This window comes from Octopus bimaculoides, chromosome 13 (genome assembly GCF_046866305.1).
Source record: "Octopus bimaculoides isolate indiv1 chromosome 13, ASM4686630v1, whole genome shotgun sequence".
NCBI lineage: Eukaryota > Metazoa > Mollusca > Cephalopoda > Octopoda > Octopodidae > Octopus > Octopus bimaculoides.
This window is the reverse complement of record NC_142940.1, coordinates 24825026-24839743: the sequence shown is the minus strand read 5'-3', so window position 1 is coordinate 24839743 and position 14718 is coordinate 24825026. Positions and strand designations below refer to the sequence as shown.

The 14718-nt window shown below is 32.3% G+C and overlaps 1 protein-coding gene and 1 pseudogene across 2 annotated transcripts in view; one reads left to right on the top strand and one right to left on the bottom strand.

Annotated features, from left to right (window-relative positions):
- LOC106883780 (glutamate receptor ionotropic, kainate 2) overlaps nucleotides 1-14718 on the top strand; it is a 273762-nt gene that overhangs the window by 210704 nt on the left and 48340 nt on the right. Inside the window, exon 8 of one of the 2 annotated variants that reach the window (XM_014934910.3) lies at nucleotides 1502-1602. The exons of the other annotated variant lie outside the window; for it this stretch is intronic. Coding sequence (XP_014790396.2) covers nucleotides 1502-1602 — 101 coding nt within the window. The remainder of the gene's footprint in view (nucleotides 1-1501; nucleotides 1603-14718) is intronic. 2 annotated transcript variants of the gene reach the window in all.
- LOC128249325 (5S ribosomal RNA) lies at nucleotides 8053-8171 on the bottom strand (annotated as a pseudogene).

Sequence of the window (14718 nt, the reverse complement as noted above, 5' to 3'; positions counted from 1 at the left end):
CATTTCCTACTTAACTTAAATGAAGGAGAATGGTTATGTAATCTAGATTTCCAAATTGTAGCAGAGGACTCCCAGTGCACAGATATCCTATATTTTCCTTAAACATGAATTACTTTACAAACCAGAAGAATGTGTCAACAGTCATATATATATATATATATATATATATATATATATATATATATATATATATATATATATATATATATGCGACGGATTCTCCAGTCGAAGACGAGATATGTGTTTTCACCTGTTGTCAAACGACCTGCACAAAAGATTTGTTTATAGTGATCGAATATATGCGCTGTACATTAGCTCACCCCCACCATCAAATTGATGTTGCCTGAAAAGGTACACGGTGTACCACGCGTCAAGTGTCGAAGTGATCGCAGAGCATCGTGAGATGAACTGTTTTGCTCAAGAACAGAAACACCATTCGGTCTACGAATTGAAACCACGATCTCGCGATCGTGAGAACAACACCCTAATCACTAGGCCATGTGCTGATTTGTTCTTAGGTTTGATACAGTTGAGGTTATCCACTGGTTTCCTCTTCCCGAAAATAAGAACTTTCTCATCATTCCGCCAATATGATATCTATAATTACCATGCTTTCATCAGTCCTTGCCTCTTGAATATAACCCTCATCCTTGTTAGAAAGCCCACTAAAATACTCCTCTAGAAATAGATATTAGGGCTGCTAGAAAGTCTCATAGTTTTTAATAACATATTATGGTATCGTACAATGATTTCCTTGACATAACCGTTGGTTCCTCTAAGTCAGCCCAGGTCAGAGACCCAGTGGGACATTACATCCTTCAACAACCTCGTCTACATTTTCCTACAATCCTTGTGGCTTTTACCGTCACGATGTTTCTTTGGTTATTACTTCCCTATCTGAACCAATAGGGGCTGAAATACATTTATAAATCATAAATACATCATAGCAACACTTCAGCTTGTTAGACCAACTGCCTTCTTATTGTATTGCTTTCTATACTTCATCTACTATATATCGCTTCAAGGTGTTTCTACAGAATTTTTATGATAACAAACAACAGTGTCATTCTAAATGGTTCCAACGCTCGCAACCTTATATTTCAGCTCATAAGAAACTCTCTCTGCATTAATTCTGTGAATTCACACTATTTTAAAGTGAAATACACAGTGTTTTAAAGTAATTTGCATAATATCATAACATGATTTATTCTTGTGTGATTTTTATGTAAGTTATTTTAACTTGGGCATCTCAAAATTTGTATACGTACGGAGAGAAAAGCGATTGCATTTTGGCATTGTCTTTTTCAACACATCCTTTCTTATATTTCCTCTCAACTAATTCTGCATGGTCATATCTTGTTATATATTTCATCGCCTGATTCTTATATCTGTTTTGCAAGTGTCACAAATTAGACTACGGACCTCAGCAATGAAATATTGCGTGAGCAATATATAGTTTTTGTTTTATTTTTGTTTTCTTTTCGTTTTGTTTTCCAACCAGCCTCTTACATCCGACGAAGTAGAAAATAGTTTCTCATACTTCTACCAGCAATATGTGCCACCGATACATAAGATGTACACTGTAACAGACGCTGCACATGGGTATGTTATTTGATCATCTTTGTGCTTAGCATAGGAGTCTTTTTCTGTCGCCTCAGGTAAAACGTCTTTCCTTTATGTACATGGAAGGGAATGTTTGCAGCAGCTGTAGATAACCTTGTGAATAACTTCAACTCAATTTGCTAACTAATGACATATTCGCTTGCTCCTTCAAAATAAGCGACAATGCTTGTGCATTTTTATATATACATATATATACATATATACACACACATATTATATACATATAAACAAATATATGTACTTATGTATACAAATCTGTGACAAATATGTATATACATACATACATACATATATATATATATATATATATATATATATATATATATATATATATATATATATATATATACATTTATACATATATATAAACACATATATATACATACATATATATACATGCATGTATATACCTATCTATCTATCTATATATTTAATGAAGAAGCAGATGGGATAATTATCTCCTTATAGAGTACAACTAATTAGCGCTCTAATAGAGCAAGAAAGAGAGAACAAATTTCAAATGTCCGTGTTCTTATTCATTCAGTATATTTCAAAGCATCGGAATACTCCACAGCTTACATAGATGTATTCATATATACATGATAAAAATATATAAATATATAAATACATAAATGTATTTGCCAGGTTGTATGTCCGTATTAAAATCAATGAGGATATTTGAATATCTACATGGTGAAATCAAATAGATGAAAATGTTGATATAAAATGATTTTAAAAAGAATCTTCAGCAGGTGCAAAGCCTGACGGCCGTCTCGAAGGTATCTACGTTGGCATGGGCGAGTTCCAACCATAGCAATCATCTACATTTCTCTTAACAGAGTTAATCTAAAAGGATGTATAAAAGAGTTATTTAAATCTTAAAAGTTTTAAGAAACATGAGAAATTTAAGGATTTTTAAAATCGAATGCTGTTTCGGAACACACTGTTCAAGCCGATGATATAATAAGAACTAAAATTACATGTTTAAATAGATTATGAAGCTATAGATAATAGATAATAGTGTTTTAAGATGAATCCAAATGCACAAAGGGTAAATAGGTTAAAATCATATAAACTAATTATTTTTGGAAAAAAAATTTAAATGTGGGTTCCGTTGTAATAGACCAATCCAGACTGAATTCTTTATTGGACATTTTAAATTTATAAATGTGGGTAGCTAGTGCGGTTGTGGCTTTTTGTTTCTTGAGTAATAAATGAATTTGTGTGCGCCCTATATCTAGTCTTAAAGTCAGCCGTACTTCCTATGTATATCTTCTTTGATTCATAAAAGGTTGAAACCTCAACTTTCAATAATCCTAAAATAAAATTCGGGAGGTTACTGACTTGGGCGGAAATAGGAGGGGTGAAGCAAACAAATTCCTGTTTCCTCACCGAGTTGTTCCTACTCTGCCTAGTATAATTATTATCATTATAATTAAATGAATTATAGTGTCTTCTATTATGATGTGGGTTCTGATACTCTGAGGTGGGTTGTGTGTTCACGGGATTGGTATCAATGTTTAATTTCGCAAGATTTGGAAAACGTTTACCTAATTTATTTTAAATATTGTATTCTTAATATGATATAATATAATATGATAATAATAATAATAATAATAATAATAATAATAATAATAATAATAATAATAATAATAATAATAATATATATATATATATGCAGGCGCAGGTATATTTATAAGCATACACACAAAGATGTATAGGAACATGCATGCATACATACACATAAGCATGATTACGGGTGTTTTGTGACTACAACATTCTGCCAACGTGCATAGATGAAGAGGACCATAAGGTCATCCATTGTTATATCACTGAGTAAAAGCGGATATTTAGAAAACGCATATATGTTCATACATTATTTATATGTAAGTATACGTATGTATATACCCGGAATGCAATTAGCTGTAATATACATAAATTTAAATATTTTAAAGGTTCCTAATCATTATCAAATATATTTTGCATTGAAATACTCCAATGTGTGTTGGGAAATCAATGAGACTGTCAATTTCCAAATATCTCGTTATAGACAAGCATGATTTGCAACAATATTTTCTGTTGAACTGCAATGTTCTTTAATGGCTTTTTCCATAAAGAAATAGAAACCTATATCAATTTCAAATAGAGGATGAAAGAAAACAGGTAACGCAATGAGTCAACGAAGGAGGTAGTTTAGATAGCTATGAATTTGATTCAATGTTTTACTCAGCCACAAATGCACTGTCCCAAAGTTTTCAGTGACTGCAATTTGTCCGCAGTAGCCAAAAGTTTCATATGCCTGTTTTGTGTAGTTGTTCCTAACTACATAACTAATTGCCTGATATCAGATTAATATAAATCCGGTGAGATATCAAGAAAAACTGACACAACAATTTTACAATATTTTCTCTACACTTGAAAATGCAATGATAGAAAACCAAGGAATGATCTTCCAAGAAGTTGCTTGAATTACTGAAAATAGCAGTCAGATATGTCTCAAATCGCACCCTACTTTTTTACAGAGAAGGGTAAAATTAAATAATGTAGTACAAGATATGCAAACAAAAAGGTAAAATCAATGTTTGGGCAGTCATGCCTGGAACACCTTTGGTCATGACTGAGCTCGGTTGGGGCTGCACTCGCGGTAAAGCAGACGCAAGAAAGGCAACAGTAACAGTGACTGTTACTGCAGCATCTGCAACATATAGAATTCTTTCATGCCGTAAGAACCATTAGGAATATCATTGATGATTGTTGCAAGAAATATAAAAAGAAATTTCAAAAATTAGAATTTAATCCGGTCATTATCATGGCAAATATCTCTTTTATATTCCTTGAGTGTAATCAGAACAAATATTGGATCCAATCGATTCTACTTTACGTGTATGTACTCCAGAGTACAGTAATGCAGTATGTGAGGCTGTTTCTGACCACTGAACCAGCTACAATTAACAGCAAAGTCTTCAAATCTGCAACACTACTGTCTTAAATAAGGGGACGTTGGATAAATTTGTTTGGAGTATACTATGGCTGAAAATAAAAGATGGAAAAATAAGGAGACAGGATGACCAAAAATGGAATTTTACTGATTATAGATCAATTCAATCGTATCAAAAGTTAAACAACAACAAATATATCATGGCAGTAGATATAGATTTACACCCGTTTGAAATAATGTTGGAAGAGATTGAAAGATTAATTAGAAGAACGAATTGAAGAAAAAAGATTACTAAGGGAGAAATGTTAACAATCTATCACCATTGAATATTTCTGTGTCCCTGAAGAAGAAAACTATTCTAAATAGACCGGTCATGTAGAATCAGTTAATTGAGTGCTTACATGGATGTGTAATTATGAAATTCGTTTTGCAGTTACCTGTTTGTAACTTTCATAACACTATACAGAATCTCGAGCAAGTGATTACTTACATTTTTAAAACATCATTTGCGAAATATAATAGACAGAAGAGAGAGAGAGAGAGAGAGAGAGAGAGGGGGAGAGAGAGAAAGAGAGAGAGAGAGAGAAAGAGAGAGAGAGAGAGAGAGAGAGAGAGAGAGAGAGAGAGAGAGAGAGAGCATTCTTGAACTGGAAGAATAAGCAATTCGTACTATGGTTTAATATTACCCACCAGCTCTTCATACCTTCAGCGGAGTCCAGTCTGTAGCATGTTTTTGAGCCATATGCCCAGTCTACGCAGAAGTTCCTCATTGAAGTTACGGATCACTCAGAAAGAAACGTAGATGCTGCCTTTAAAAATACAGAGATCAGTGTAATAGTCTTTTCTAACCACCCAATTTTTGGGTTTCTGCTCTTTGTCAGAAATATTATCTATTAAAAGACACATAGAGTTTACTAACGGAGTTATGGAGGAACTGATCAGCTGATCACTTCTTGCTTAGCTAACATTGCTAGTTCGTATACTCTAGGCAAGAACAACAGAAATTCAGTCTAGTTCGTGTTCCCTTATTCATTTTATTACGTTATCAAATCATCTATTGTTTTACAAACTATTGCTTCTTGCTTTCAATATCATATATTGATGATAAAAGGGATTGCCAGTCTCTCTATTTCAGACTTATGAAACCTGCATGAATTAATGAAGTAGCTCTGGAAAGGTTGATTACATTGGACATGAAATTAACTCTTTCTGTAACTCTCTTGCATGTTTTTACAGTAGAGAAATATGAAGCTTTAACTTACATCATTTATTATAATTCAAGATATCTTTGAGTCAAGGCAGTTGTTTCATGCGTTCATTCTATCACTCAATACATACTCTATTCTTTATTTTAAAATTTATTTATGAATATCACAATATCTTATTTTCTCACCCCGTGTGTATGAGACCTTGTTACCATTTTCTAAATCAACATGATATCCCCGCTTTATCTAAAAAAACTTCTACTGATTATATTTTAAATTATTGTTTTCTGATTAAATCATTAAAAGTGGTGTACACATCTAAATTGATACTTGTTGTTCTAGTAATATAGACCGTAAATAGAACTCAATATCGCATATAAGTAATAAATGGAAGAAAGTATTTATACTGGAAAACTGAAACAAAATTGCCGTGCTTCTCTTTATTGCCGGTATATATCAATCGTTGATCCTTAGTCAATGTTTTGACAATCTGAGATACATATGTTATATGGTATGCTAAAATTTATGTTGCAATTATTAGAGGTGTTGTTCAAAATAAAACAGTAAAACAAAAAATAGTTAGGAGCCAGAAGAGTGGGAGGTGTTCAGTAGAGCCGGTGCTCGAAACTGAAAGTAATAGAAGAATCTAATAATATATCAGTAATAGTAAAAATTCGACATACAAACACGCATGCCAACACCCCAACCCACTCACACACACACACAAAAGGGATATATGTTTAGATTATATAGTATTAAATGACTTACTCATAATGACTTTACACGCGTTTTATACATCATAAATGAATAAAGAGCTCTATAATCTCCTGGTATGTACCTTTTATTTAAATTCTATTTCTATTATAACCGACAAATATTTAACGTGAAATTATCTGATACACAACACGAATTATCTACTTTTGCAAGCTTAATGGAACATATGAAGTTCTAAGACTTTCTCTTTCTATGTATATGTATATGTATAGGTATATATATATATATATATATATATATATATATATATATATATATATATATATATATATATATATATATATATATATATATATATATATATATATATATATGTATATATATACATATACATATATATAAATATATATATGTATATGTATATGTATATATATACATACATACATACATATATATATATATATATATATATATATATATATATATATATATATATATATATATATATATATATATATATATATATACCTATACATACATACACATATACATATACAAATATATATGATATGTATATGTTTATATGTATAAGTATATGTTAATATGTGATTTCTTACATTTTTAAAACATAATTTGCGAAATATAATAGACAGGAGAGAGAGAGAGAGAGAGAGAGAGAGAGAGAGAGAGAGAGAGAGAGAGAGAGAGTGAGAGTAGAGAAGTTATCTTTGAGGATGAAGGAAATTCGTATTCACCTGGCACCCAGCATGGGCGACAGGATAATAATTTTGGGTGAGCTCATACTAGGAAATATATGATAGAAATTCAATACTGAAGTTAGCTCCAGACAATAGTTCTTTCACATCAGTATGTTTTCTACAGGCTTTAGACTAGCAGTTTTGCTACTAGAGTGCCTTACGTTCAAGACACCAATTGGGTGCTATTTGTTACAGTTTAGAGAAGACGATAAACGCCATCATAGAATCTGCAAACAAACAGTCCTAGTGTCAAATTAAATATCCTTCAAACTTTTATTTTCATCAGTTCTCGGCTGTCTATCTACTCCTCATTTCGAGCATTCAACGACAATATGAGGCTTCGAAGACAGTTGCTCCCATAACTTCCAAAATAAAATTTTGGATTTATGGAGAGTTAAAGTTGGGAACAAAAACAGGGCAGTGGAGACATACAAGGAAACCGAAAAACAAACATGGAGGGTCATTTGATCAGAACGAGGAGAAAGTAGTGAACGCTGGAATAAATATTTTCTTTGAAAAGAGAAAAGATAGAAGACGTTCAGCCCCTAGAACGGTAATAACATGTGAGCAATGGGAGAAAAAGTGAAAGCGAGGTGAGAGAGGAAGAAAGAAAACGGTGAAGGGGAGAAAAAGGGAATTAGAGAAGGATGGGGGAGAAAACGGTATAGAGTAGAGTCGCATCAAAAAGGTTAAGATAAACCTACTCGGAAATGGATGCGATCAATTAAATAACAATATAGATAATATATTCATTTTATCTAGTTTCAGCTCATGAGCTGTGGCCATGCTGGGGCACCGCCATTTAAACGTGGGATGCTTACAGCACCTAGGTTTCCCAAGCGGTCACCCATCTAAGTACTCACTAGGCACAACGTTGCTTAACTTCGGTGATCGGACGAGAACCGGTGCTCTCAGAGTGATATGGCCGTAATGTATATATCATTTTCATTTTATTTTATTTTATTTAGTTTCATCTCATGATCTGTGGCCATGCTGGGGCGTATACTGGTTTAGAAATGTTGTAAGGGATATTCAGTTCTATGAGTCGTACGCTTTAATATTGACTGGGGTGCAGTTTTCTTTGGATGGTCGAAAATATAGACGCTATATGGTTGACATCAATAAAATATAACGCATATCTATCTATCTATCTATCTATCTATCTATCTATCGATCTATCTATACATACATACATACATACATACATGCATACATACATATTTATGTTAGTGTGTGTATGTACACACCCTACACACACATACACACACGCACCACACATATTTTGCAGCACTTTTGACAGAGAAAAATATATTTTCAAATGTTCACTGCCTTACAAAAACTATAATAGCTAAGCAAATGGTTTAGCTTTCGGCATGCATTAAGAACATTGTAACATATTCGGAAAACTATTTCAGAAAATTACTTCTGCCCTCTTTGAGCATGTAAAATACAAAGTGAGGCGGGGAGAAATGAGTAAGACAAAGTACGATAAACTCGATTTTTCAGTTATTTGTTTCACTTGAAAAAAGACTCATACACATCTATAGTCATCCTTACACATTTGAAAATCAGACAGGCTACATAGTTTTAAAATATCGACGTCAAATGAAAGAGAATCTTGGAAAAATCGCACATGGTTTGAAAATAACGAATCTCGGCTAAATCCCAAATAATCAACATGACATATTCCCTATAGCTTCTTCATGATGTGCTGGAATGGTTCTCTTCCTGATATATTTACGCACCATGCTATCGGAATGAAGAAATTAGTGAAATGAATCATTAGTTATTTTGCCCCACAAAAGACGCTATTTTGATAAGTCAAAATTATCAAATTAGATATTAGTGTTGGAAAAATGAGTTGGAATTTAAAAGAGAAACGAATTTTAATTGTTAAACAAAAAATTATTCAGATATTTTATTAGCAATCTCAATTATAATCGGGTAAAAATTGAGTGAAACTATTGTTGAGAAAAAAGTGCCTTTCACCTGACTATGTTTCAAACTCTCTCATCTTCAACAACGATAAACATGCTGATCACAATTTACTCCCAAAGATGATACAACAGTTTGAAATGATGATGCAACTATTGCAATGTAATGGTTTCTAACCATTAGAAAAGATAATAAAAAGGTCAGTGATTACTAAATTTGTTCCACTTACCTATTTTGCTGCTTTCCTTTATATATAAACATGCCATGCCAGAATATATTAAAAAAATATCTATATAGTGAAATTAGCAATATCTGTTAGTGGTTTCCGAGTGAAAATAGAAATACAGAGAAAATATGGTTATTGCTGGTAAAGAGTATTGAAGTTGTAATGAACTTCCATAGTATTTCTTGAAATAACAGCATTAAGTAGATACTCCCGATGTATTTACATAGTTGCAGATTTACTAAACATTTGTGAGTCACTTCTAAACTATATATAACTCACAATGAGTTTTCATATTCTAGTGTGGTCTACATCGCTTGAAGATCTATTTGATATAGAAATATGTAGCATATTCTTTGAAGTTCCAGCTTACCGTATATATGTTAAAATCACTCTTTATTATTCTTTAATATACTCAAAGTTATCTTACTGTGTTGCTGCATGGAGAAATTGCAATGTTCGCTTACTCAACCATACCATTCATAAATCATGGAAGACTCTTAAAGTAAGCAATCCTCAATCAAAATTACTTTCGTTTAATAACACACACACACAGACACACCCACACACCTATACACACACACACACACACACACACACACACACATATATATATACAACTCTACCATCAGGTTCAACAAAATATTTCATCAACTCCGCCATCCTTATTCCTATGAAATTATTCGTCGCCGTTCTCTACCTCATAACTACCAAACAAGAGGTATCGATGATTTGAATTTTGAACCGCTCTTTTGTCGAGTATTAATTTGTTAAAAATGTTTTATTTGCAACAGTATTAACATATGGAATAATATTTTACCGCGAAACCTTAATAAAAAAAAACATCTTTTCGCTGTCAAATTTTAAAAGGTCAATAAAAACTCACCTTCTGCTGAACCAAACTCATTTATAAACTTTATTTTATAGACCTACAGTATTTATAACATTTGTAATATTCTATATTTCTAGACTTAAAGAGATTTACTTTTTATATACGTTTTTGACCGCCTTGCTTGCATGCAAAGGACGTTACTATTTTTTTTTTGTTTTTGCTGATATAATTATTGACCTATTTTTAAAAAATTTTCTGCCCTCCTGCCAACTTGCTCAAATCAGCAAAGCTGTCAATAATCCGATTTTTAATGCAATTTCTGAAAACATTTTTTTGTAATCTTTCTTATTGTAATCAATAAAAAAATATTCGATGTAAATTGGATTAATAAATTTATTTATATTCATTTACTTATATAGACAGTGTTTAGTTACGAATATGAGTTGTGAATTTTCTGGAATGAATTTAAAAGATTTTTTCTATTAGTTGGAAAATGTGTTTCATATGAATCTCTGTTGTCACTCCTGTGCAATTTGAAACATTCCTTTCTTGGTCCCCATCAAATCGATGATCTCATAAGACATTTACAAGTGGAGCACCTTTGAGTGTCAGTCTTAAGGAGAAAGTTTAGTATCAAGTGGAGGTTACTTCTAACAACGTTCTAGTATTTGTTCTTATAATTACCCCCAACGCTGTCAAAATCAACTTTTCTACGGTAGGTTGAGTTTTGAACATTTTTCTGAGATATTTTGTCACTAGCGACAATATTTTCAAGATGGTACGTCCTAACTTAAAGTGATCCGAAAATCGTCGAATGATAACAAAATTTCGTTTTTGAGTTCACTGAGAATCAATTTTGTTCAAAATTTGCTAAGATAAACCTGTTTTTTTGGTGGGTAATTTGAGAGGTAAATTCCATTTTATCAAAAGTTGTCCATTTGTTTAAGAGAGCCAAGTCATGGATACATTCAGTTTTCCGATCAGCACAGGGTATTGTCAGATCTCGACTTATCTCCCAGTTGGACGTATATTTCTTAGCAGCAGAAAGAAACATTGTTTCCATACTATTCTGAAAATTTTCGATTGATTTTGGTCCTTGATTCACTCCCAGTTCACACTGAATGGTGTCCTACTTTGGGGCAAGCAGAAAGTGGAGCGGCCATAGTTGATATATTAACAATGTCAAATTAAATTAAGGAAAACATCTAAGGCCACCCGTACAATTATTTTCCCCTCTTTAGGAAAATATAAATGCATGTGAACAATTTATTTTCAATTCTCGTGTGTAACACACACACACACACACACACACACACACACACACACACACACACACACACACACACACACACACACACACATTGTGAGTTATATATGTTCAAATAACATTATAGCATCAAGACTGTCGCAGTTATGAGGGTTCTGATGTAATTTATAGTGTTTCGTGTTTTGGCATTAAGCGGTAACAAATAATAATAATTTTATAATCCTCAAGAAGCAAATTGAAATTTATCATGCAATGCAGTTAAAGCTTAAATCACCAAACATTGTTAACATCTTTTGAGCCTTTTGATTTCCTAGGAATGTCGAAGAACGCAGTTATCTGCTTCTCGAATCGTGCAGGATTTTCATGGTAAAAGTTACATTTTCTTGCATGTAGTATTCTTTGGGTAAAGTAATATATTTTGGATGTTTGTGTGTCGCTGTAAGGTTTGGCCACTTCACTTAAGTTTTCCAGGGAGTTTTTCCTTTTTTTTACCTTGATATTTTGAAAACGTTCTTTCGGAAGGACTGCAGGTTAGCAGCATATAATTAAGCTAGCAGTAGTTTGTGTTTTGCAGTTTGATCAGTGAAACCCTTGCCAGTATACATTGCAATTACGAGTGCTTTTAAACATTAGAAGACAGGTGTTCGCAGATAGGCTCACGTTGTGATTTTTATTAGTAGCCTACTTTGTTTTGAAATATATCCATACACTTTTCGTGACATAATAACCCCTGGTCTTATACAGCGAATATAGCTAAAAACCTACATTTTGAATGGAAATTTAATCTTGACTTGTTTTAAATAACCTGTCACTTTATATATGAGAATTATAAAACTGCTTTTGACGAATCTTTCAGGTTTCAGCAATAGACAATTGAAGTATTATTTATGTAAAGCAACTGAGACATTTTTCATAGAAAAATATATTTGTTTCTGATTATTATTAATATTTGAAATTTCACAGAATAAGGAATTCAGTACGTGGAGGAGAGTTTCATATTTGTATCAGTCAACACTTTTATTTTTTAGATGTTGTATTGAAATTGTGACTGCGTTTTAGGTTTAGCTTTTCTATCAAGTTCTTTTTTCATATTTCCGTATGTGTGTCTTGCCACTTGCTTTGAAGTTAAAGTTCTTAAACCCAATAAAAACGTTTCCAGAAATTCGTACTCTCACCTTCAGAGTGAAATGATGTTAGTGTGCGTTTCTTGGTGTATGATACTCTTGATTTATTGTAGGTGGAGCTAATGTGTTTGGTATAGATTTTACCGTCGGAATTTTGTTTTTGACCATTAAAGAACGACGTTTCATCAGACTAGTGTTTACGATTGTTTTTGACAAGTGCATGTTGCTTGAATGTTTATTTTGACATTGTCTTGTGCCTTATTAAATACTTCCTTCAGTACACGTCAATTATAGGTGTGACTCTGATGAGTATAGATGTGTTGTCCACTCATACTTTCCTACATAATATTGCGTTACAGAATCCTTAAAATCTCATTGATGGTAGAATCCTGTAGTATATTTAGATATAAATTACAGAATGTTTCGATATAATTGAAACCGATACAAGCAGATTAATGTATTGTTATAATTTGATTCCATCTGCTCATAGTTTTAAGTAAATCTGATATCCAGTAGCTCAACCATGTTACAACAAAGCTTATAAAAAAAGGTGTGTCATGTTACTAACACTGGAGTTTCTGTGATATCATTTGCATAGTCAATACGTAATCAGTTAATCAGCTTTAAACGTGATATCATTTAAGTATTGCATAGTTAATTAGTTACGCTGTTTCCCCATTAGATTTTTCAAATTGAAGTAATTCATAGACGCGTCATTAGACCAAGATCAATGAAATCAAGAATTCAACAGAATATACACATGCAAAGAAATCAGTGATAAGGCTTTCAATATTAGAAGAAGAGTAAAATCATTATTTATGTATTGACATTGTGATGGTGTCTTCGTCCAAACCAATATGTTGTCCAATCATTTCTTAACCTCTTTATCTTCAGTTATATGCCTCTGTCGCTATAATCTCTAAGGACAGACGTTTATGAATAATGGATCTCTTGTAGTATTTCATTGCAATAAGAAATAAGTTAGTGAAATTTGAATTGCAGATGATAGAAAACAGTTTTACTTGGATTATATTATGATTCTAGTTCAGATAGTTGTACAATAGATAACTGAATATCGCAGCTGCGTAGTTTTGTCTGTACATTATTCTGTTTAGCTCTTTATGTAACCGCTGTAAGTGGAAGTTAGAGATGTTAATATTTGAGTGGGAAAAAGGTTAAATAATATTTACGATACAAGCAAATAACTTCTTCATTTCCAGGCGCAGATTAACACACAATTATTTGCAAATAAAATTATATATACTTATACTTCATAGAACGTGAGGGTGAAATTGTTTTGGAAATAAGAATAAATAACTCAGATGTATATCAATATAATTACACTTTTCATACAGACATACATGCACACATCATACATTTTGTACTACATCTATGAGATAGTTGGAGGACAGCTTTATGAGAACATATAGAAATCGAAAGAGGGCATGGATTGTAAGTAGGGGAAAGGTTGAAGAGAAATCCGGTAAGCGAGAGCGAATTGTATGTGGTTGTAGAAATAGTAAAAGAAGTTGAAAGGAAAGGTTACAGAAAAGAGAAAGATAGTGAGTGATGGTTGTTTGCTTTAAAACATTCCAGTATGTAAAATTGAGAGGATCAACTAAAATTATTCGAAATAGCGACAAAACAAATCCAGATATGTAGATCGTAAAAAGGGGATTGTGCCGGATAATCTTGTATGTTTGTTATTAACCTACACCTATTATTTCAGAAAGTCAATGTTCATATAATTAAAATATTCATATTTTGTCTGTTGTCATTACACAGAACAACGCTTTTTACCAGCGTGTTCCCATACGAAACATATGGAAGAAAAATAGTTCTAATTTAGTACATTTTTAAGATGTGTATCTTTTAAAAAATTTGTAAAAGGTACGATTATTATGTGGAAATGACTTTATTGGACAAAAAACAGCAACGGTCTTATCCGTTCGTTAGATTTAAACGACAATTTGAAGTGAAAAATAATTTAACAGACAGCCCATTCTCGGCTACAGCCCAGTGTAATAATGTATAACTATGTCTGAAAAATATGGTTAAAGAGACCTAAGACGTATGTTAAAAATACCTGAATTGAAAAA